The sequence below is a fragment of the Symphalangus syndactylus genome, chromosome 24 (genome assembly GCF_028878055.3).
Source record: "Symphalangus syndactylus isolate Jambi chromosome 24, NHGRI_mSymSyn1-v2.1_pri, whole genome shotgun sequence".
NCBI classification, from domain to species: domain Eukaryota; kingdom Metazoa; phylum Chordata; class Mammalia; order Primates; family Hylobatidae; genus Symphalangus; species Symphalangus syndactylus.
The window spans coordinates 38312322-38336506 of NC_072446.2; the positions used below are offsets into that span (position 1 = coordinate 38312322).

Genomic DNA, 24185 nt, shown 5'->3' on the forward strand with positions numbered 1-24185 from the left:
TTGAGATAGGGTCTTGCCCTTTCGCCCAGGCTGGAGTGCTGTGGTGGGATGATAGTTCGCTGCAGTCTCGATCTCCCTGCTCAAGCGATCCTCCCACCCCCCGCCTCAGCGTCCCAAGTAGCTGGGACTACAAGCGCGCGCCACCACGCCCGGCTAATTTTTAAATTTTTTTTGTAGAGATGAGGTCTCACTATGTTGCCCAGGATGGTCTTGAACTCCTGGGCTCAAGCGATCCTCCCGCCTTGGCCTCCCAAAGTGCTGGGATTACAGGTGTGAGCCACCGCGCCTGGCCTGCAACTTTACTTATAATAATCTGTGTGGCAGGTGTCATTTGGCCCATTTTACAGATGAGGAAATTGAGGCACAGGAAAGTGAACTGGCGGAATTTCAGTTCCGCTGGGTTTTGACACTGAATCAACTGGCTGAACCAGCGAGAGGACGGCGCGGCTGGCTCTCAGGCCTCTCCCGGCGCTCTCTTCCGGACCGGTGAGTGAGACTCCTGGGGCCATGCCTTGTGAAATTCTGAGGCTTCTCTTCAGGGATCGAAATCCCCTCCGGCTCCGCCCTGCACGTTGGGCCCCGCCCCAGCGGGTCATGAATATGCAAGTGAGAGGAAGATATTTAAAGGCGCCAGCGCCACGCGCATATCCCTGCCCGGCGCTGCCCGCCCAGTTCCTGTCCCCAGACTGAGGCCCAGCCCTCTTCGCCCGTTTTCATCACGAGTGCCGCCAGCATGTCTGACAAACTGCCCTACAAAGTCGGTGAGTCCCAGGACCTGCAGCCGGTTGCGGCCGCTCGGCACCCGGCCGGGGCTTGTTAGTGGCTAGGGCTGCAGGGCCGACTCTCCCTGGAATCGCAGGCTCGGCGAGTTTCTGGCCGCGCGAAGCCACCTGGAAGTTGGAGTTCTCGCGCGGCCATGAGCAGGCCGTTCCGGGTGGCCATGGACTACAAGTCCCAGCATGCCCCGCGACGCCGGGGCCGCCGCGCGGTCTGCGAGCCGCAAACTGGCGGCGTGCTCAGCGGGAGAGCACACCTGGCCGCGGCCTGGTACGGCTGGCACCTGCCGGAACCTGCTCAGGGGGCCTGCGCCCGGCCTCCTAGGCCTGGACCGGACCCTGTCCAGCTGGGCGGCCCCGACGAGGGTCCACCCCTCTCTGGGCCTCCTACAGGGACGGCGAGGGCACCCCGGAGGATGTATGAGGAGAGGCCTGGAAAGCGAGCCCCAGGCCGGCTCCGGTCCTCTCCCCTGGGACTTTGGGCCAGTTACCCAACCTGTGGGGCCGCCACCCCGCCAGCAGGGGCAGCCTTGCAGAAATCTCGAAGAAAATTTGGAGTGGTTAGAAAAATCCTGCTGTCCCACCGATTGAAGTGTAATACAGGGATAGTTAACGTTTACTTAGCGTTTACTGTGAGATCGGCACTGCCTTCTAGCTTTATTCTAGTCTCATGGCTCTGTAGGGAAACTGTTCTCGTTTTATGATGAGAATCCTGAGGCAGAGGTAACTTGCCCTCAGTCTTACAGCTGGTGGTGATGGAGCAAGATTGGAACGCAGGCCATCTAGACCTCTGAGCGCACCCTTTCACCACTGTATGCAAGCGAATACACGCGGAACAATCCTAATGAATTTTCAGCAAAAACCAGTTCAGTTTGGCTAGTAGCTTTTCAGGTAACTTTGACACTATTGGACCGAGTGTGGTGGCTCACCCCGGTAATCCCAGCACTTTGAGAGACCGAGGTGGGCGAATCACTTGAGGTCAAGAGTTGGAGACCAGCCTCGCCAACGTGGTGAAACGCTATCTCTACCAAAAATACAAAAATTAGCCGGGCGTGGTGGCGGGCACCTTCAATCCCAGCTACTCGGGAGGCTGAGGCAGGAGAATTGTTTGAGCCAGGGAGACGGAGGTTGCAGTGAGCCCAGATTGCACCACCACACTCCAACCTGGGCAACAGAGCAAGACCCTGTCTCAAAAAAAAAAAAAAAAAAGACACAAGTCTGGAGAATGCCATCCATATTTATGGAGCACTTGCTGTATATCTGGTGATTTACATGTATTTACACAATAATCTTCATAGAGGTGGATGTAATCCCGTTATATAGAGCATGAAACTGAGGCCCTTGGGAGGTGACTTGCAAAGATTCTGTTGAAGTAGTTCATCAAGTTGCTACCAGAGTAGACTGTCTCCATTGTGTGGATGCTGAAACTGAACCCAGAAAGGTTATGTCAAGGTCACATCAATCGTAGAGCTGGGATGGGGGCTTGTCATACTGTGGAGAGATTAGTAGGTCAGGATTGGGGCCATTGGGTTGTGTGGATGGAGATAAAGCTGGATTTGGGAGAGGGGGAGCTTAGCTGGGTGGGGCTGGAGGAAGGAGGCCCTGCTGTATGCCAGATCTTGATCATATGGCATTATATTTACTTAGGGCGAGTAGCAAGCTAGGGATGATTATCCACACTTAACAGATGAAGAAACTGATGTTTAGAGGGGCTCTTGCTGTTCCTCTTGGCTTGTCCTGGGGACAGGTGTTCCTGTGATTTTTGCAAGTCCTTAGCTCCAGAGATTGCAGCATCTAGCCTCTCCTGTGCCTTTGGAGTTGAGGGTCCCACGGAAAACTGTGGGGCTGGCACAGTGTCCTCGACGGTACTGAAGGAGTTATTTTTAGCTGGAGGGACATGTGGTAGTGGAGGGGTGGAGCTTAGCAGCACAGGGCATAACCCATTGTCCCATACAGCTGGGCCCCTCCCAGGAGGGGCCTTGAGAGGGACCTCTGCTTTAGCCCTGCCTGGCTGCCAGTTCTGTTTCTGCAGTTAATTGGCTGTGGGACCTGCAGCAAACTCCTCTCTGGGTCATTTCCTCATTAGTAAATGCTGGGACTCAGACTAGGTTCAGATTTGTGTTGTTTTTCTTTGCCACCCTTGTCGCGTGCCAGCCCCTCTCATGGATCTTTCATTCAGTTCTGACGACAGATATGGTCAGTAAACAGTTGCTTACCCCTTCTCTGAGCCAGGTCGTGCTGGAGACACAAATGTGACCCAGGGACAGGGGTGGCACAGACATGCATACAGATAAAGTAGTATTGTCTCCATTTTATGTGAGCAGATCTGCCACTTGTCTGTCTCCATGGTCACCACCCCAGTCTGGTCTCTCTCCTTGCAGGTCTCCCTGGATCTCTTGCTCCACAGATCCACGCAGCAGCCAATGGGGTCTTTTCAAAAGACAAATCTGGTCTTTGAATGCTGGCCCCTGAAAACTGTAGGCTCCCCACTTCACTGGGACTGAAGTCCCAACTCATCTTACGCCTCTATTTGAGTCACCCTGGTGCACTCTTTGTTCCTCTAGCAGGGATATACTAGGTTCTTTCCTGTTTCCAGGTTTTTTTCAGCACCTACTGTGTGCCAGGTACTGCATTAGGTGCTTGAGAGGAGCCGTCCAGGCCGAGAACTGCTTGGGTTAAAGCCCTGAGGTGGGAATGAGTGGAGCTTGCCTGAAGTCAATCAGGAAGCCTGTGTGTTGAACAGCTAGTGAGGGGGGAAAGTGGAGAGATGGAGGAGGGGCAGACAGTCATGCAGATAGGGCCCGAAGATTGAGGGAAGCCATTGGAGGGTTTGCTTGTTTAGTTTTGTTTACTTTAGTAGAATAATGGAGGGGATGTAACTTAAATTTTTAAAAGCCTCCCTCTTCTGGCTGCTGTGGGGAGAATGGCATGTTAGAGCATGGGACCAGTGAAGCGAGTGTGGCAGTGTCCAACTGAGAAGTGGCAGTTTATTTATTTCTTTATTTTTTTTTTGGAGACAGAGTCTCCCTCTTTCACCCAGGTTGGAGTGCAGGGTGCTATTTTAGCTCACTGCCACCTCCGCCTCCCAGGTTCAAGTGATTCTCCTGCCTCAGCCTCCTGAGTAGCTGGGATTATAAGTGCCTATCACTACGCCCAACTAATTTTTGTATTTTTAGTAGAGATGGGGTTTCACCATGTTGGCCAAGCTGGTCTCGAACTCCTGACCTCAAGTGACCGCCCACCTTGGCCTCCCAAAGTGCTGGGATTACAGGCTGTGAGCCACCGCGCCCAGCCTGAGAAGTGACAGTTTAGATGAAGGTGGTGAGATGCGGTTGGATTGCTTATATATTTTACTTGTTGAGCCAAAAACATGCTGATTGAAGTGAAAGAGGAAAAGAGGAATCAAATCTTAAGTTTTTGGGCAGAGTAGCTGGTTGAATGATGGTTTCATTTCCTAAAATGGGAAGATTGGGAGAGTAACCGGTAGTGGGGACAAGGAGCCATGAGGACTCCAACATGACATATAATATATCCAACTGGACATCCAAGTGGAGGTGCTGTGGAGGCAGTTGGATCACATTGAGTCTCTAGTTCAGGGGAGTAGTTTGGGTTGGAGATAAATACGTGGGAGTCATCCCCATAGAGAAGGTATGTAAAGCCATAAGATTGGATGAGCTTAATAGGTAAACATTAGAGAACTGGGAGATGTTGGAGCCCTGAGAGCCCGCAAACCCTGAAGTCTGTTAGCTAAAGAGGAACCAGGAAGGTAGGTGGAAAAGCACAGGAGGACAGTCACAGAAGCCAAGTAAAGAAAGGGTTTCAGGAAGGAGGGCAAGTCATTCGTGCGATCTGTGCTGCTGGCAGAAACATGATCTTAGGTAATTTTGCATCAGGTGTGGAGATCAGACTGGTCTTTGGACAAAAGAGCACTTTTAGTGGAGTATGGAAGAAGTCCTTAGGGAGGAGAGAGGATGTGGAATCAGGCCCCATGGAGCAGAGACAGCTTATCTATTGTATTTTATTTTATTTTTTTGAGACCGAGTCTCACTCTGTCCCCCAGGCTGGAGTGCAGTGCCATGATCTCGGCTCATTGCAGCCTCTGCCTCCCAGGTTCAAGTGATTCTCCTGCCTCAGCCTCCTAAGTAGCTGGGATTACAGGCACCCACCACCACACCCGGCTAATTTTTGTATTTTTAGTAGAGGCAGGGTTTCACCATGTTGGTCAGGCTGGTCTTGAACTCCTGACCTCAAGTGATCTGCCCACCTTGGCCTCCCAAAGTGCTGGGATTACAGGTGTGAGCCACCGCGCCCAGCCAACTCATCTGTGGTAACAGGAAAGAGTGCCTGGTCTGAAGCTGTAGATGACTTGCTATATAGGTGACTAGTAGATTCCATAGGGGAAAAGTGGCCTGGTTCTGAATTCATCTCCATGAATTGGGAAGTGAGATTGTCATTCAATGGGGAAAGGTGTTGGAGGGTTGAAGAGAGTAGAAAATGGGAGTAAATTTACTAGGAAAATGTCATAGGATTGCTGCAATGTGCCATGTGTCTTTTATGGTCTTAATAAATGTGATGTCTTGGCTAGGTGTGGTGGCTCACACCTGTAATCCCAGCACTTTTGGAGGCTGAAGCAGGTGGATCATGAGGTCAGGAGTTCAAGATCAGCCTGGCCAACATGGTGAAACCCCGTCTCCTCTAAAAATACAAAAATTAGCTGGGCATGGTGGCGAGTTCCTGTAATCCCAGCTATTGGGGAGGCTGAGGCACGAGAATTGCTTGAACCGGGACCTGAGAGGTGGAGGTTGCAGTGAGCCGAGATCACGCCACTGCACCCCAGCCTGGTCTACAGAGCCAGACTATGTCTCAAAAATAAATAAATAAATAAATAAATAAATAAATAAATAAATAAATGTGATGTCTTGGTGTGGTTGTGATTGTCCTCCTGCTGGGTTCAGTGAGTCTGGTGCAGTGGACGGTTGGGTTTAATGGGGCTGAGAGTTTTGCCAAGTGAGTTCTCAAAGGGAAAGGGGGCAGAAGGGACACTAGAAATTGGTAGGATGAATTGAATAGAAGTTCTGACCTGACAGGCCACAGCCTTGTTGGAGCTTGGGCTCTGGAGGGAGAAAACCAGAAAGATAAGATGTGGCTAGAGTTGGGTGCTTGAAGTCCAGATTTCCAAGGAGAGCTATCATTGGTGATGGCCTACCAGGGTAGGAGGGCTGGGGTGGGTGGCTTGAGTTGAGGCACAGCCGGAGTGGTCTCTCATGCGGGAGGTGTGTTTCATCTCTGAAATTGTTACAATGCACTGTAGGAAGCTGACTGACAGACAATTTTATTGATTATTAAATTCTTAGATTATTAAATTATCTACAGAGTCCTTTGCCTCCCACCGCCTACCTCTTTGGGTGTTTGGCAGGATCTCAGCTTCCCTCAAGATAAAAATCACCAGGAGTCTTAGACCTGCTGAATCAGATTTTCCAGGGGAGATTTACAAGCATGCCAGAAGAACATCCCTTATCAGGGAAGTCTGCAAACTTTGACCTAGGGACTGACCTAGGGTATGACCCTGGAAATGGACCAGTGTGGTAGGGTAGAGAGGAGGGTGAGATGATCAGAGGGAAGAGTATTGAGATAGTAAGTTAGCTCATAATAGTATCCTTCTTCCCTGCCTGAGAATTTGAACAAATTCGAGACATTTTAGGTGGCAGATAGTACCTGAAATATACTTTTTGTTACTAGTAACCTCGAAGCCAGAGGATGTAGATTAGTATTTTAGGTGGCAGCACCCGAAATATTACCTTTTATTGCTAATAACCTCAAAGCCAGAGGATATAGATTAATATGAAATCCAAATGATCCTGCTTACTGAACCCCCAGATTCAGCAGTTACCCAATCAGTTGCAGGCAAGGTGGGCCAGGGTAGGCTGGTCTCTGGAAAAGCAGAGAACACCAGCTTCCTGCAAGTGGGCAGGTGAGTGCTTGCTTGCAAAAAGAAGGGAGAGCTAAGCTGAGCACACCATTTATTCCTCTCAGTTTTACTGGTCAGACAAGCTCACTTCACCTCCCCTGGGGCAGAGAGGCCAAGAGCATTAGTTATATGGATGAGTTCCTCCAGGTGGAAAGAAACATCAGGAGTGGGGAAGCATTTTCACATCTAAAAGGAGATCAAGAAACTGTCAAATCCAAAATGTTAGATAGGATTTATGAGTGTCGAATCACCAAGAGTGATGACTGAGAGAGGAAGATGGAAAACCAGCAGGTAACATCTTTAGGGAGTCTTTAGGGAGTGAGGAGTGGCCTGGAGGTTGGTAGGTGTCAGCGGAAAGGCAGGGTAGTGGGAAGTATCATGTGAGCTATTTTTCAAAGGGACGCTTCTTTATGTTGTAATTTTTGTGTCCCTGTGTGATTAAATGTGTTCTCCCACAAGTCAGAAAGGTGCAGGTAGGCAGGGACCATGTCTTTCTTGAGTACTCTGGCTTCATAAATACTTGTTGCACGAGTGAGAGAATGTGGTGACAGTGCTAAGCCCTAGTGTGTTGAGTCCACATGTGGATCGGGGTCCACACACAGTGACCACCCCTCTTGGTTGGTGGGATGAGGGGTCTCACGGAACTCCCACCTGTTTCCCCCCGTAGCTGACATCGGCCTGGCTGCCTGGGGACGCAAGGCCCTGGACATTGCCGAGAACGAGATGCCGGGCCTGATGCGTATGCGGGAGCGGTACTCGGCCTCCAAGCCACTGAAGGGCGCCCGCATTGCTGGCTGCCTGCACATGACCGTGGAGACGGCTGTCCTCATTGAGACCCTCGTCGCCCTGGGTGCTGAGGTGAGGCCCACAGCTGTATCACCCCAGAGTCCTTGCCCTCCCTGGGTTCAGCCAGGGGAGAAGACGACTGTGCCAGGGTGGGGACCTTCCAGGTGTGGAGCTGACTGCGGGCCTGGAGGGGCTCCTCCCTCTCACTGGGTTTCCTCCGTTTCCCAGTGCTGCCACCCCTTATGGTGAGTGTTCTGCAGATTTTCTCCCTGGCTGGGAAGGTCACTGTTGGCTACCGTCAAGGCATCCTCCTGATGGATGCTCTGGCAGGAAAAATTCAACGCCCATGTCCTACTTAGTCCTGTAAGGGCCAGCTTGCCTTGGCCCTCCAGGGCTCACAGGCCTACCCTGGACCCATCATGGCTGCTGGATGATGGCAGCTCTGATTGGTTCAGCTTGGGTTATGTGTGCCAATGATTGACAGCTCTCCTAAGGTCCCAGAGAGTCAAGAAGCAAGCTGGTTTCCCAAAGCAAGGTAGGGCAGTGGAGGCAAAATCCACAGAGGGGCTCAGGGCTCAGTCCTTGGACCTCTTCTTTTCAGCATTCACTCTTGGCGATCTGATTTTATAGCTTTAGACACTATCTATCTGGTGATGACTCTCACATTTTTGTACTAGCCTGGACTTCTCCTGGAACTGCAGACTGGCATATCCAGGAGCGGGGGTGTTGACGCTCCCTGGAGGTCTAGTACTCATCTCAGGCAGAACGTGTTCAAACAGACTCGGGATTTTCTGCCCCCTCTTCTTCTCGAAGCCTTCCCCACCTGAGTAAATGGAACCTCCACTCCAGCCTTCTGGGTTCTCTCAATTCAAGAATCTGGGAGTCATCTCCTCCCCTCCCTTTCCTCCCCACTCCCAACCCCCTTTACTTCAACAACTCGTTCCTCAGCAAATCCTGTCAGTGCAGCCTTCAGAGTAGACCCAGTATGTGACAACTTCTCATCACCTCCACTGCTACTGTCATATTTCTTGTCTGGAGTCTTCTCCAACGGTCTCTGCAGTTGTCCCCTTGCTTCTGCCCTTTCCCTTCCACACAGCACTGGAGTGAGGTTTTAAAACCTGAGTCAGATCTTGCCCCTGCTCTGGCTCCCGTCTGCCCACCCAGCATCCCCAGCCTGTGATCCTAGAGCTTGCTGTGCCTAGATCCCAAGCCTCTCCCCACTACTCGAAGAGCTCTCCCTTTTCCTTGCCCAGTGTCCCTGGTGCTTTTGAGCCATCAGTGACCAACAGCCTTGTTTTAATGGCTCTTCTAGGTGCAGTGGTCCAGCTGCAACATCTTCTCCACCCAGGACCATGCGGCGGCTGCCATTGCCAAGGCTGGCATTCCAGGTAAGTCCTGCTTGCTTCTGGGACATGTGGAATTTGTGAAGGGGCTCTGCCCTCTTTGCTTCACTGACTGTTAGAGCAACAGACTTCCTTATATTACAGAAAGGGAGAGGAGTCACAGCCACAAAATCCCAGCCCAGAGACCCATAGGAAAGAGCAGCTTTGTCCCATCATCATCTAAAATCTTGTGGAAGTTGTTTATTGACCCAAGTCAAGCCGTGTAACCAGGAAGAGCAAGATCTTATGATTGGGAACTACATGATGAAGTGGAGGGGAAGTTCATTAAAGGAAGGATGCGGATCTCTTTCCAAAGAACTGGGGAGGGCTACGGGGCAGAAAAAGAGGTTCACTGCCTAGGGTATGGCGGTCTAAAGGACTGAGGAAGGACCAAGACTAACGAGAAAGGAGTTTTCACAGGCTGGGCACATGTCTGCTTAGACTTGGGGAGGTTAGTTAGATCTGACCCAGTAATTAGGACATTCAAGATTGCTTCTAACCAACCACAGCTGGAGAGGAGGGGGTGGCACAGCGCTCCTTCACAGACTGACCAGGGCTGAATGGGCATGATCCCCATTCCTCCTCAGCCTTGGCTGGGCACCATGGCTTTCTTCTGGGAAAGGCCTTGTTTTCTTTTCTTTTTTTTTTTTTTTTTGAGGTGGAGTCTTGCCCCGTTGCCCATACTGGAGTGCAGTGGTGCGATCTCGGCTTACTGCAATTCTTAAGACCATTGTCTGCTCCAGTTGTGGGTAGGAGCAGCTGGCTCTGCTTCGCCAGCGTCCTTTGCTCACAAGAGGCTCCTGGGAACCCCACACCTGTGCCCTAGTCATGCCACATGGGAGGAATGTGGGCTGGTGGTCAGTAGCCCTTAGTTCTGGTGTCTATTCTGGAATTCATGTAGAGTGGCCCAAGTGCGTTTTAGCCCCTCTCTGGGCATCTGTAAGTGATGATAATGGTCATGCCTGCCTCACAGGGTTTCTATGAGGAAGAATGAGATAGTGTATGGAGGATTTAGAGTCATGTCTGGCAGAAAGCAAGTGCCCCATACATGGTAGCTGCTCGTAGTCATTTTTTGGCAAGACTGCCTGAGATTCTCCCCCTACAGAGGCTGCTAGTGCTCCAGTCCTTTCAGTGCAGAGCAAACCCTGGATCCTGCCTTGTGGATCCCGCTGAGGGGGAGGCATTGTGGGGCATCAAGCCCTGGTCACTCAGGGTTGATGCCTCACTCCTTGGGGCCCAGGCAGAAGGGGATGGGAAAGGAAAGAATGATTTCCTGATATCTATATCTGGGGCGGGGGGGGGGGCGCTGTACATGGCTTCTGTCTCACTTAATCCATACTATTGTGAGCCCTATTTACAGAGGAGAAGACTGAGGCTCAGAGAGGTGAAGTGATTTGCCCAAGGTCACACAGCTGGCAAGTGGCAGAGCCAGGGTTTACACTCAGATCTATCTGGCTCCAAGTTGTGTTCTGACCACTGCTGAGTTTTCAGAGGGGCCAGAGGTAGCTGAGGATGGGAATTGGAAAGGAGGTAGTTTTGGCTCTGCCAGGGTTGTTCCCTGGAGCAGGTACCAGTTGGGAAGTCCAGGCCCTGATGTGCCACTCACCCTCCAGTGTATGCCTGGAAGGGTGAAACGGATGAGGAGTACCTGTGGTGCATTGAGCAGACCCTGTACTTCAAGGATGGGCCCCTCAACATGATTCTGGACGACGGGGGCGACCTCACCAACCTCATCCACACCAAGTACCCGCAGCTCCTGCCAGGTGAGCAGGGCGGGGCAGGTGGGCTGGGTGCTGGTGGCCTGGGTGGGGCCTGTTCACCCACATGATGGCCGCAGGCCTGGCAGGACTCCCATCACCTCAAGCAGCAGGATCTGGAAGATGTGAGGATGGTAGGCTCTGGCATTCATGCTGGGGCCTCCTGACTTCTGAGGGTGTGAGGCTAGGGCAGCTGAGCTGATGGCCCAAGGGCAGGCACAGGGCCATGGTTGGGAATAGCTGGGAGGGAGCCAGCTTTGTTCAAAGCAGGCACGGGGAGTACAGGGAGTACAGAGAGTGCAGAGGCCCTGAGGCAAGAATGGCTGGAGTGTTCATGAAACAGAAAAGAGGCCCACAGGATAGCAGTGAGCAAAGGGAGCCTTCACTGGAGGTATGGTGTGAACTTTTATGAAGGCCAGATGTGTTAGGGCCTAATAGGCCAATAGAAAAGTGTTTGACTTGATTCGCAGAGCAAGGAGAAATAGCTGGAGGATGTTGAGAAGATTTCTCTGAGAAGATACATGTTAGAAATGGCTGCTGCATGGAGGATGGGTTGTGGTAGGGAGACTGGGAAGAAGCAACGGGGTCAGGGACTAGAGCAGCGGCAGTGAGAACAGAGAAGCTGGGAGTTGTTTGGAGGCAGAGTCACTAGGCTTGGTGGTGGCTTCCCTGTAGGAGGGCGTCGGGGACTCCTCCCTCACGTGGGTCTGGGTGATTGGGGGACCTGTGGGATCAGTCACAGAGAAGGGAACCCAGAAAGAGGAATGGCTTTAGGGGGCAAAGATGAGGAATTTGCGTGAGCACAGGTGTGGCATCTCTGAGGCTTGTCCTGTCCCCACTTGTTTAGGCATCCGAGGCATCTCTGAGGAGACCACGACTGGGGTCCACAACCTCTACAAGATGATGGCCAATGGGATCCTCAGGGTGCCTGCCATCAATGTCAATGACTCCGTCACCAAGGTGAGCCGAGGGGCAGTGACAGCTCCCACTGCAGTGGCTGCAGCTCAGGGCGAGGCCTCTGAAGAAGAGTGCCCAGGAAGGCTGAGGTTAGGGACATGAAGCCCTCATTTGAGGGGGCAAAAGTGGTTATAGACAGGCTAATGAGGGCATTTCAAAAGGGTCTCAGAGCTGGGTGTTAGGAGCTTTATGGCTTTGGGAAGAAGAGCTTTCAAGTAAAGCAAGGTCTTTGACCGGGCAATCTCTCCTAGTAACTGATGCCTAGGAAGGCTCCACACTGGCAGAGAAACATTAGAGAGAAGCTCTTGGAGCCGATCGGGGTGAAGGGCATGTGGGGGCATTGGCTGCTGGAGGGGTTCAGCCCAGGCTGGGATGCTCAGTGGACCCACAATGCCTGGTCTCTTCAGAATACTCTGAGGCCAAGTTGTCCTGGCCCCAGGGCCTTGCCTGCCCCTATTGTCTCCTTACCCCCTTTCCTTTCAGAGCAAGTTTGACAACCTCTATGGCTGCCGGGAGTCCCTCATAGATGGCATCAAGCGGGCCACAGATGTGATGATTGCCGGCAAGGTAGCGGTGGTAGCAGGCTATGGTGATGTGGGCAAGGGCTGTGCCCAGGCCCTGCGGGGTTTCGGAGCCCGTGTCATCATCACCGAGATTGACCCCATCAACGCACTGCAGGCTGCCATGGAGGGTAGGATAGGGCAAGGGTTGGTTGTCAGCCACGGGGGCCAGAGGGAGGGGCAAGGCCACCGCAGATGACCCACAGCCACTGTCTCTGCACAGGCTATGAGGTGACCACCATGGATGAGGCCTGTCAGGAGGGCAACATCTTTGTCACTACCACAGGCTGCGTTGACATCATCCTTGGCCGGTAGGTGCCAGATGGGGGTCCCGGGGAGTGAGGGAGAAGGGCAGGGTTGGGACAGCTCTCTGTCCCTGACAATCTCCCATGGTGTTGGGCTGCCTGACAGGCACTTTGAGCAGATGAAGGATGATGCCATTGTGTGTAACATTGGACACTTTGACGTGGAGATCGATGTCAAGTGGCTCAGCGAGAACGCTGTGGAGAAGGTGAACATCAAGCCGCAGGTGAGAAGCTCCCGCCTTGCTAGCGGGCTGGGCAGATGGGAGTGCAGAGGAGTGCTGGCTGCCAGGGAGGGGAGCTGAGGAGATGGTGGCAACCTGTGCAGGGGGATGGGGAGAAGAGGGCCTAGCATCAGAGCCAGCCGGAGGTGGCAACCTTATCCTGAGGGCAGCCGGCATCCCTGAAGGTATCAGGCAGGTGAGCTGTATGTGGTGAGCTGTAGTTTTAGAAAGATCACTCCAGCTACTGTGTGCAGAATAAAAGCAACAACAGCGGGTGGTGGGGAGAGAGGCTTTTAGAGGAGGCTCGTAGAATCCCTGCAGGGGATAATGGCCGCCTCAGCTTAGGGAGTGCTGGGGATGGATTGACGGCATGTGGGGTCACGATGAAGGCAGAGTAACAAAGGACACAGCTTTGGCCGTGCACAGTGGCTCACACCTGTAATCCCAGCACTTTGGTAGGCCGAGATGGGCAGATCACCTGAGGCCAGGAGTTCGAGACTAGCCTGGCCAACATGGTTGAAACCCTGTCTCTACTAAAAATACAAAAAAATTAGCTGGGCTGGGTGCATTAGCTCACGCCTGTAATCCCAGCACGTTGGGAGGCCGAGGTGGGCAGATCACATGAGTTCAGGGGTTCGAGACCAGCCTGACCAATATGATGAAACCCCATCTCTACTAAAAATAGAAAAATTAGCTGGGCATGGTGGCCGGCACCTGTAATCCCAGCTACTCGGGAGGCTGAGGCAGGAGAGAATTGCTTGAAGCTGGGAGGCAGAGGTTGCAGTGAGCCGAGGTCGCACCATCGTATTCCTGTCTGGTTAATAAGAGTGAGACTCCATCTCAAAAAAAAAAAAAAAAAAAAAAGGGCCAGGTACAGTGGCTCATGCCTGTAATCCCAGCACTTTGGGAGGCCGAGGTGGGCGGATCATAAGGTCAGGAGTTTGAGACCAGTCTGGCCAACATAGTGAAATCCTGTCTCTACTAAAAATACAAAAAATTAGCCGGGTGTGGTGGTGTGCACCTGCAATCCCAGCTACTTGGGAGGCTGAGGCAGGAGAATCACATGAACCTGGGAGGTGGAGATTGTAGTGAGCCGAGATTGTTTCACTGTACTCCAGCCTGGGTGACAGTGCGAGACTCTGTCTCAAAAACAAACAAACAAAAAAATTAGCTGGGCATGGTGGTGGGTGCCTGTAATCCCAGCTACTCGGGAGGTTGAGGCATGAGAATCGCTTAAATGTGGTAGGCGGAGGTTGTAGTGAGCCGAGATTGCGCCATTGCACTCCAGCCTGGGCAACAGAACGAGACTCCATCTCAAAAACAAAACAAAAAACAAAAAGGGACACAGCTTGAACTGCTGTGTGAGGAGCAGGCCCATGCACTGAGCTGGGAAAGAACAGGTTTGCATTGGGCATTGGGGCACTGAAGCTGGAAGATGAGTTCTTGTAGGCGGTGTGAAGTTTTACTTGAGTTGCAATTATTATGGGTTTATTTTTTTCTCTGATTATAAAAGTGGTATGTTTCTGGAAGACATTTTGGCTTTGGATATCAAGAGCTTTAAAGTTAAGCAACCTCTTTGACTGGGCAATCCCTCCCGTAATTGGTCCTTAGGAGATAATTAAGTATGTGTATAGAGATGTTCCTCTTTTTTTTTTTTTCTTTTTTTGAGACGGGCTTACTCTGTTACCCAAGCTAGAGGGCAGTGGCACGATCGTGGCTCACTGCAGCCTTGACCTCTTGGGCTGAAGGAGCTGATCCTCCTGCCTCAGCCTCCCAAGTACCTGGGACTACAGGTGTGCACTACTACACCTGGCTAACTTTTTTTTTTTTGTAGAGATGAGGTCTTGCTATATTCCCCAGGTTGGTCTCAAACTCCTGAGCTTAAGTTATCTCCCAAAGCGCTGGAATTATAGACGTGAGCTGCCGCACCAGGCCCATCACATTTTTTAAAGGGAGAAAAGCCCACTTATGTGAGGTTCTTTGAGTTGGTGCTGTGCCGTGTTTGAGATATGATATAGAAGATACAGACACAGAGTTGGCCAAAGCCCTGACACCCACCCAGTCACAGCCACACCAGAAGCCCAAGTCCCAGAGAGGCAGACAGGCAGTTCTGTGAACCCACATCCCCTACACTGCTCCTTTTGGGTGCTCTGCTCCTGCGTGGGAGTTCTCCTTGGCTAGGTCCTGCGCTAGTCTAGGGTGTCAGTTCCCGGCTAGGCAGAGGGCACCTCCATCTCTGCCTAGAAGGCCTGGCACTCATCACAGTGTGGGGGTGGCCAGGGCATGCTTCTGTGGCAGCCACACCCCAGACAGCCAGCTGTCTAGATCTCCTTTTGCAAAGGCATCACAGGTGAAACCTGCTACACTGGGGTGATGGGCACCTTTCTGCCAAGCTGCCCTCCAAAGCTGGACTGTATGCCCACCCTCAACATCCTTGACAGTCTTGCCAACCTTCTGCCCAACATTATCTCTTGTCCGTCCTCTCAAGGGCCTCTGTACTCAGGCAGTAATTGACCACTCCCTGAATACCCACTGCAGCTCCTACTTCTGCTCATCTGCCCAGACAGCTCTGTTTGTTTGGAACAGAACACATGCCCTTCTTGTTCATCTTCTCAGCCCAGCTCAAGAGACCCCCTTCCGGCCAGGCGCAGTGGCACACGCCTGTAATTCCAGCACTTTGGGAGGCCGAGGCAGGTGGATCACTTGAGTTCAGGAGTTCGAGACCAGCCTGGCCAACATGGTCAAACCCTGTCTCTACTAAAAATACAAAAAATTAGCTGGGCATGGTGGCTCATGCCTGTAGTCCCAGCTACTCTGGAGGCTGAGGCAGGAGAACTGCTTGAACCAGGAGGTGGAGGTTGCAGTGAGCTGAGATCACGCCACTGTACTCCAGCCTGGATGACAGAGTGAGACTCCGTCTCAGAAAAAAAAAAATAATAATAATAAAAAAGAGACCCCCTTCCTGGCCAGCTCCTCTGGCAGAGGCAATGCCCACACTCTTAGTACAGACCCCTAGTGCAGCATCCATCACTGGCTTTGGTCTCTGACCCCTCTGTTGTACCAGGAGGGTAGAGTCCAGGTTGATGTGTCCCTGCAAGGGGCTTAGATGGGTATCTGTGAGTGCTTATTGATTGAAGCATCAATCATTGCTTGATGGGCATCAGAGACCTTTCCTTGGATCGGTACTAGGCCTCTGGAGCAGCTTGGAAACCTGGGCTTTTGGGGAAATGTTTGGGAGGCTGCCCGAGGGTGGAGGGATGGCAAGGGAAGAGCTGGGAGTGGGGAGAAAGCAAGTTTGTGTGTTCAGATGGCTGGGACAGACAGAGGACTGGGGCACTGAGGCTGGGGATTTCCACGTCACGTTCACTCACTAAACCAGGAGTTCTCAACCTTGGCAGTCACCTGGGAGCCACACTATGGGCCACACAAATAGGACTCTCTGGGAATGAGGCCAAGGTATCCTCTTTTTTTTTTTTTTTTTTTTTTTTTTGAGACGGAGTTTTGCTCTTGTTTCCCAGGCTGGAGTGCAATGGCGCGATCTTGGCTCACCACAACCTCTGCTTCCCAGGTTCAAGCGATTTGCCTGGCTCAGCCTTCCTGAGTAGCTGGGATTACAGGCGCCACCATGCCTGGCTAATTTTGTGTTTTTAGTAGAGACAGTGTTTCACCATGTTGGTCAGGCTGGTCCCGAACTCCCGACCTCAGGTGATTCCCCCTGCCTTGGCCTCCCAAAGTGCTGGGATTACAGGCATGGGCCACCGCGCCTGGCCTGGGTATCCTCATTTCTTTTTTTTTTTTTTTTTTTTTTTTTTTGAGACGGAGTCTGTCTCTGTCGCCCAGGCTGGAGTGCAGTGGCGCAATCTCGGCTCACTGCAAGCTCCGCCTCCCGGGTTCACGCCATTCTCCTGCCTCAGCCTCTCCGAGTAGCTGGGACTACAGGCGCCCGCCACCACGCCCGGCTAATTTTTTGTATTTTTAGTAGAGACGGGGTTTCACCGTGGTCTCGATCTCCTGACCTCGTGATCCGCCCTCCTCGGCCTCCCAAAGTGCTGGGATTACAAGCGTGAGCCACCGCGCCCGGCCGAGTATCCTCATTTCTTAAAGCTTCTGAGGTGATTCCAATGTAAGTGCCACGGCATTCAGCTTTTACTAAGCTGCATTCAAAACTGTTTCATGGTTATTGAGAACATGGGATCTGTCCTCAGACCGTCCAGACTCAAATTGCAGCCTCCTCTTAGTGTGTGGCTCTGGACAAGTGACCTAACCCTTGTAAACTTCAGTTTCTGAATCCAAAATGGGGATGACAGCAGTACTGAAATCGCAGGGTTGTTTATGGGATGAAATGTGGTAGTTACCTGTAAAGGACTTAGTACAGGGCACACGACAGTGATCATAACAATAACGTTAGCTGCTGCTTACTGAGTGCCTCGTATGCACCATGCAAGTGTGAGCACGTGAAGCTCTCACAGCAGAACTGTGTGGTCTGCAGCTCAGCATTTCTTTCTTTCTTTTTTTTTTTTTTTGAGACAGAGTCTCGCTCTGTCACCCAGGCTGGAGTGCAGTGGTGCGATCTCGGCTCACTGCAACCTCCACCTCCCAGGTTCACGCCATTCTCCTGCCTCAGCCTCCCGAGTGGCTGGGACTACAGGTGCCTGCCACCACGCCTGGCTAATTTTTTGTATTTTTTTTTAGTAGAGACGGGCTTTCACTGTGTTGGCCAAGATGGTCTCGATCTCCTGACCTCATGATCCGCCTGCCTCGGCCTTCCAAAGTGCTGGGATTACAGGTGTGAGCCACCGCGCCCGGCCAGCTCAGCATTTTTTAATAAATACTGGCTATTATCTTTGTGCCAGGCCATGTACTGGAGGTTGTTTTGGAGCAGTTTGGACGCCTCATGGGCACTGTTGGAGGCAGGGAGGCCTGCCAGACCAGAGGGTGGGCTGTGGGAGTGGGGCCCTGCCTGCCCTCATTGTTGCCCTCCCTGCATGTAGGTGGACCGGTATCGGTTGAAGAATGGGCGCCGCATCATCCTGCTGGCTGAGGGTCGGCTGGTCAACCTGGGTTGTGCCATGGGCCACCCCAGCTTCGTGATGAGTAACTCCTTCACCAACCAGGTGATGGCACAGATCGAGCTGTGGACTCATCCAGACAAGTACCCCGTTGGGGTTCACTTCCTGCCCAAGAAGGTGGGTTTATTCTTCTACCTCAAGCCAAGGGTCACATGTCTAATCCTGGGATCCCCACACAGGGCTTGCCAGAGTTTATAAAGTGCTTGCCTGTCTGCCCTCTTAGAGGCCCTCATGGGGTCCTCTACAGTGCAGAAGTCATTCTCCCCATTGACAGAAGAAACTGAGACCCACAGTGGGGAGTGGCTCCCTGGAGCACAGCAGAGCGGCAGGACCAGGTGGTGAGGAGAGCCTGGGCCTTGGAGCGGGACACACCCCAGTTTGAATCTCAGCCTCACCACTTAGAGGCTGTGTAATCCGGGCAAATTCTTTCTCTGTGTCTTCATTTTCTCATCTGTGAAATGAAGGTAATAGCACCCCCTTCAGGATTGTGAGGATTTCCTGAGATCAGGGTCATGAACCCACACACCCACAGGGGCTGGGCAGGTAAATGAGTGACACCGGCTGACCAAGGACTGGAAGAGCTGAAGGGGTAAAGGGATGGTTGCCACCTAGGAACCCAGGTCCGTCTGACCAGGGCTTCTAACCTTTCAGGAGAGCCAGAGATACCATGATCTCTATACGAAATGATTTTTTCAAATACAGGCAACTCATTAAAATTTTATTTTTATTTTTATTTTTTTGAGATAGAGTCTCATTCTGTTTGTTGCCCAGGCTAGAGTGCACTGACGTGATCTTGGCTTACTGCAGCCTTCACCTGCCGGGTTCAAGCAATCCTCCCACCTCAGCCTCTTGAGTAGCTAGGATTACAGGCAGATGCCACCACACTCGGCTAATTTTTTTGTATTTTTAGTAGAGACGGGGTTTTGCCATATTGGCCAGGCTGGTCTTGAACTCCTGATTCCAAGTGATCCACCCGCCTCGGCCACTGCACCTGGCCTCATTATAATTTAAAAAATAACTGGGTGGGTTAACTTGGACATGTGTATAAGCTGAGTGCAGTCTGCAAGCTGCACGTTGTGGTCTTGTAAATAAGATGATACATCCCTGGCCAGGCACGGTGGCTCACACCTGTAATCCCAGCACTTTGGGATGCCGAGGTGGGCAGATCATTTGAGGTCAGGAGTTTGAGACCAGCCTGGCCAACATGGTGAAACCTCGTCTCTACTAAAAATACAAAAAAATGAGCCAGGCATGGTGATGCACGCCTGTAGTCCCAGGTACTCGGGAGGCTGAGGCAGGAGAATCACTTGAACCCAGGAGGTGGAGGTTGCAGTGAGACGAGATTGTGCCACTGCACTCCAGCCTGGCGACAGAGTGAGACCCTGTCTCAAAAAAAAAAAAAATGATACATCCCTAAGCATGGCATCTCACTGTGGTTATATGGTCTGCGTAACCATGAGAATGAAGTCCTGACATGAAATCCAGTGCTCACCCTAACACCCCATGCAGTCCACCCTTCCCTGGGGTCAGGACAGATGTTTTAGTCCTGGCTCTTGGCAGTTTTACAGGTGAATTTTGCTTTGTCCCTTACCCTGTCCAATCCTCAGTCTCCCTATGAGCTAAATGATAAGAGTAGCTCTTGCTCTTCCAGCCTTTGGCTGCTGGAGAAGCTGTGATGGGGTCTACATACCATCCCTTCATCCTTTGAAAGGCTGGTTCTACCAACTAAGGGAGTTGCAGGAAGAGGCCTGGGGCATCTGCCTCCAGGACCAGCCAACAACTAATCTCCCTGGAGCAATGTCTTGCTGGACCAAACGTTTTACCCATAAGGACCTCAAGGCGTACCTTGTTCTGTGTAGCTGGTGTGGGGTTGAAAGATTCTCACTTGATCCCTATCTAATCCCAGTTGGGAGAAATATGGCTGTGAGTTTGGTGAGAAATTGGTCTGGCCTTTGAAACGAGGGCAGGGTTAGAAGTGAAAGAGGCAAAGCTCTCACCTCCCACCTCAGCACCTGACCCTGTCCTTACCACTTTTCTTCATCATTGCTAACATGTGGCTTGGGGACAGGGCACTCTCGGCATCATGCCTTGCATGCTGTATGCAGGCAAGGGACTAGGTACCTTGGTCAACAATGACAGATAAGGCAGCCACCATTTATTAAGTCACCTACTGCACGAATGACTCTGAGTAGCACTGATCTTTGTAACAGCCTTGAGAGATGAGTGATCCATCCTGCGAATGGGGAAAGTCAGGTGTAGAGACTGACTTGCTCTCACAGATGTTAAGTATTGGGCCAGGAATAGAACCTAGCTCTGTCTGTCCAAGGTGTTGACCTTAGGATGTGACACACACCTTCTGGTTCAGGGTGCTGGGAGAAGGAAGAGTTCTGGGCTAATCTAGGCCAAGCAGAAGGTTGATTTCAATGTGTACTGTGGGGGTTGGAGGCCGTCGTTCTACCTCTGGAACTGACATGGACTCAGTTCTAGGCTGGGCCCTGGTCCTACTGTTGCCTGCCTCTCGGCTGAGCATATCACCTTCTGCAGGCTCTTTGCTTCATGTGAAGATACAAGGATAAACTGCACCCGTCCTACTTCTTAAGGGTTTTTGGGAGGCTCTAATGAAACAGTAGATGTGAAACCACTTGGGAATGTAAAAGCTGTGGGCTGAGCTGTGGTCAAAGGCCACCATGCCATCATGGGACAGGATGGGGTCCCTTAGGGGTAGGGAGAGGCCTACCTCATGAGAGAGTTAGAGGCTTGCTTGTATTTAACTCTTGCCTCTGTCCTCCTCGGTTTCTGCATAATCTCTTCAAAGCTGCTCTAAAGGCCATAAGCTGGGATGCTTGAGACACATTTTGGGGCTTTGAAGCCAGATAGACCTGGGTTCAAATCCTAGCTCTGTCATTCACTAGCTTGGTGACCATGGACACATCATTTCACATTTCTGAACCTTGATTTCCTCATTCTATAAGAGGAGTATGGCAGTGGATTAGAATCCTTTTGGTCACAAGTGATAGAAACACTATTCAAACCAGTGTATCAGTTATCTTGCTGCATAACAATCTAACCCCCAGACTTACTGGCTTCAAATAATAAATATTTATTATTTCAGTTTCTGTGGGTCAAGAATTTGAGATCAGCTTAGCTGGCTGCTTCTGACTCAGGCTCTTTCATGAGGTTATAGTCAAGATTTCTGCCAGGGCTGCAATCATCTGAAGGTTTGACTGGGTCTGGAAGATCCTCTTCACATTGCTGTTGACAGGAGGTCTCAATTCCTCATGCATGGGCCTCTCCAGAGGGCTGCTTATGCATCCTTAGGAGATGGCATCTGGCTTCCCCCAGAGTAAGTCATCCAGAGGAGAGCAAGGAGGAAGCCACAGGGTCTCTATGAACTTGTGTCCAAAGCCACACACCATCACTTCTGCTTTCTTCTATTCATTAGAAATGAATCACTCGGTGGGGTGGGGGCAGGTGGTGGGGATTAGGCTCTAATTCTTAAAGGAGTATCAAAGAATTTATAGATATATTTTAATCAAAAAAAGCAACCAGTTTAATCCAAAAAAGAACTTTATTCTCGAATCTGCCGGGCGCGGTGGCTCACGCCTGTAATCCCAGCACTTTGGGAGGCTGAGGCGGGCAGATCACCTGAGGTCAGGAGTTCGAGAACAGCCTTACCAACATGGTGAAACCCCATCTCTACTAAAAACAAAGTTAGCTGGGCGTGGTGGCACACGCCTGTAATCCCAGCTCCTCGGGAGGCTGAGGCAGGAGAATCACTTGAACCTGGGATGTAGAAGTTGCAGTGAGCCGAGATTGTGCCACTGCACTCCAGCCTGGGTGTCCGAATGAGACTCTATCTCTTTTTTTTTTTTTTTTTTTTTTTTTTTTTTGAGACAGAGTCTCGCTCTCTCACCCAGGCTGGAGTGCAGTGGCGCGATCTCGGCTCACTGCAAGCTCCACCTCCCGGGTTCACGCCATTCTCCTGCCTCAGCCTCTCCGAGTAGCTGGGACTACAGGCGCCCGCCACCACGCCCGGCTAATTTTTTGTATTTTTAGTAGAGACGGTGTTTCACCGTGGTCTCGATCTCCTGACCTCGTGATCCGCCCGCCTCGGCCTCCCAAAGTGCTGGGATTACAAGCGTGAGCCACCGCGCCCGGCCTGAGAGACTCTATCTCAAAAAAACTTTATTCTCAGATCCAAACACCGGAAACCTAGGATTCAGTGTCATCATAGCTCTGTCTTTCTGTCTCTCGGATCTGTCTTCATTTCACTTGTAAAATAGGCTTGCAACTGGTGAGCTGAGACTGATAGATACCCTTCCCTGTTTAGGAATCCCAGTGGGGTTGGAGTACCTTGTCTCTGCCTGTCATGGAAAATATGTCCTGTGCATAGATCAATTCCAGAGAAGTGTTTTGGTTAGCTGCTTGAGTTGAAGAATGAGGAAGGAGATGTGATTGATGGTCCTGTCAGGGCTACATGGAGGGGAGGGTGTGGCATGGTTCCCTTTTGAGAGGGGGCTGGGCAGCCAAAACAACACATTAACTGAGGCTGGGTGTGAGGATAGAGTTAACATGAGTACCACACATGGCAGATACCCTAACAGAACACTTCTGCCTCTATTGGCAGCCAGACACATGTAGGGTTCCCAGAGAATGGCACTGATTCTCCGTCTTCCTTTGTTTCTCCCCAGCTGGATGAGGCAGTGGCTGAAGCCCACCTGGGCAAGCTGAATGTGAAGTTGACCAAGCTAACTGAGAAGCAAGCCCAGTACCTGGGCATGTCCCGTGATGGCCCCTTCAAGCCGGATCACTACCGCTACTGAGAGCCAGGTCTGCGCTTCACCCTCCAGCTGCTGTCCTTGCCCAGGCCCCGCCTCTCCTCCCTAAGAGCTAACGGTATCAACTTTGTGATTGGTTTGTCAGTGTCCCCCATCAACTCTCTGGGGCCGATCACTCAGTTTTTGGCCTCTGCTGCAGCCGTCATACTGTTCCAAATGTGGCAGCGGGAACAGAGGCCCCTCCTCAAGCCCCGGTCATGATGGAGGTCCCAGCCACAGGGAACCATGAGCTCAGTGGTCTTGGAACAGCTCGCGAAGTCAGTCCTTCCTTAGCCTCGAAGTCAGTAGTGGAGTCACAAAGCCCATGTGTTTTGCCATCTAGGCCTTCACCTGGTCTGTGGACTTATACCTGTGTGCTTGGCTTATAGGTCCAGTGGTTCTTTAGCCCACAACAGATGAGAAGGGGCTATATTGAAGGGCAAAGAGGAACTATTGTTTGAATTTTCCTGAGAGCCTGGCTTAGTGCTGGGCCTTCTCTTAAACCTCATTACAATGAGGTTAGTACTTTTAGTCCCTGTTTTACAGGGGTTAGAATAGACTGTTAAGGGGCAACTGAGAAAGAACAGAGAAGTGACAGCTAGGGGTTGAGAGGGGCCAGAAAAACATGAATGCAGGCAGATTTCATGAAATCTGCCACCACTTTATAACCAGATGGTTCCTTTCACAACCGTGGGTCAAAAAGAGAATAATTTGGCTTGTAATGTTAAAAGAAAGCAGGAAGGTGGGTAAATAAAAATCTTGGTGCCTGAAAGAATTTTGAGCCTTTATTTTATAGATAATCCTCGCCAACAATGTATGCCATGAATAGGGGGTTATAGTTGTGCTGATGAAGCATTCACGGGGTACTCTGCAGTGGAGCGGCTGCCTGTGGTCCTTAGGCTTGAAAGAATGGGTAAAGTGAAGAGGGAACTCTTTCAGTTTTTTTTTGAGATGGAGTCTCACTCTGTCACCCAGGCTGGAGTGCAGTGATGTAATCTCGGCTCAATGCAACCTTTGCCTCCTGGGTTCAAGCGATCCTCCTGCCTCAGCCTCCTGAGTAGCTGAGATCACACCCAGCTAATTTTTTTTTGGTGTTTTTAGTAGAGATGGGGTTTTACCATGTTGGCCAGGCTGATCTTGAACTCCTGACCTCAAGTGATCTGCCTGGGATTATAGGCGTGAGCCACTGCGCCCAGCTGTTTGCATTATTTTTAAAAGTGCACTAAGTGGGTTCTCACATTAAGTTCTAAAGATACGATGTCAAGTAAAACCCTTAAGTCACACTCAATGGCCCGTGATCAGTGAGGCATGAGGGGCTAAAAACTGCTTACTCTGGCTTAGATGCTCATCATTGTGTCCTGCCTGACAATTAATTCTTACCTTTTCGTTTTCCCTGAGTGTACATAGTTTAAGTTGCATAAGTTACGTGTGTATGTGATGTGACTGCTGTAAATAGTGTACAGACTTTGGTACTTCAACTATTATTAGTACCAAATGACAGGGCATCCACTCCCAAATGATCACAACACGAGTGGTCAAAACAGGCTGAGATCTTGCACACTTGGGTGACAGGCATTGTGCAAGCAT

The 24185-nt window shown here is 51.3% G+C and overlaps 1 protein-coding gene across 3 annotated transcripts; it reads left to right on the forward strand.

Moving 5' to 3' along the window:
- The first annotated feature begins 591 nt into the window (after window positions 1-591).
- AHCY (adenosylhomocysteinase) lies at window positions 592-23370 on the forward strand. Of its 3 annotated transcripts, none has more exons than XM_055265928.2 (10): window positions 592-761; window positions 7412-7602; window positions 8843-8918; window positions 10526-10675; window positions 11517-11629; window positions 12110-12317; window positions 12410-12497; window positions 12598-12715; window positions 17704-17898; window positions 22473-23370. In XM_055265928.2, exons 1-10 carry the CDS (start codon window positions 734-736, stop codon window positions 22602-22604), a joined length of 1299 nt encoding a protein of 432 aa, XP_055121903.1. In that variant the 5' UTR covers window positions 592-733; the 3' UTR covers window positions 22605-23370. The 3 variants fall into 3 exon arrangements, with proteins under 3 accessions (XP_055121903.1, XP_055121901.1, XP_055121900.1); XM_055265926.2 differs by lacking the exon at window positions 592-761 and adding an exon at window positions 999-2228; XM_055265925.2 differs by lacking the exon at window positions 592-761 and adding an exon at window positions 1029-1047.
- The last annotated feature ends 815 nt before the right edge of the window (window positions 23371-24185 follow it).

Coding starts and splice junctions, on each gene's coding strand:
- AHCY (XM_055265926.2), top strand. CDS start 2,195: ATGCTGAAACTGAACCCAGAAAGGTTATGTCAAG. Junction 11,630..12,109: donor TCAATGACTCCGTCACCAAG/GTGAGCCGAGGG, acceptor CTTTCCTTTCAG/AGCAAGTTTGACAACCTCTA. Junction 17,899..22,472: donor TTCACTTCCTGCCCAAGAAG/GTGGGTTTATTC, acceptor GTTTCTCCCCAG/CTGGATGAGGCAGTGGCTGA.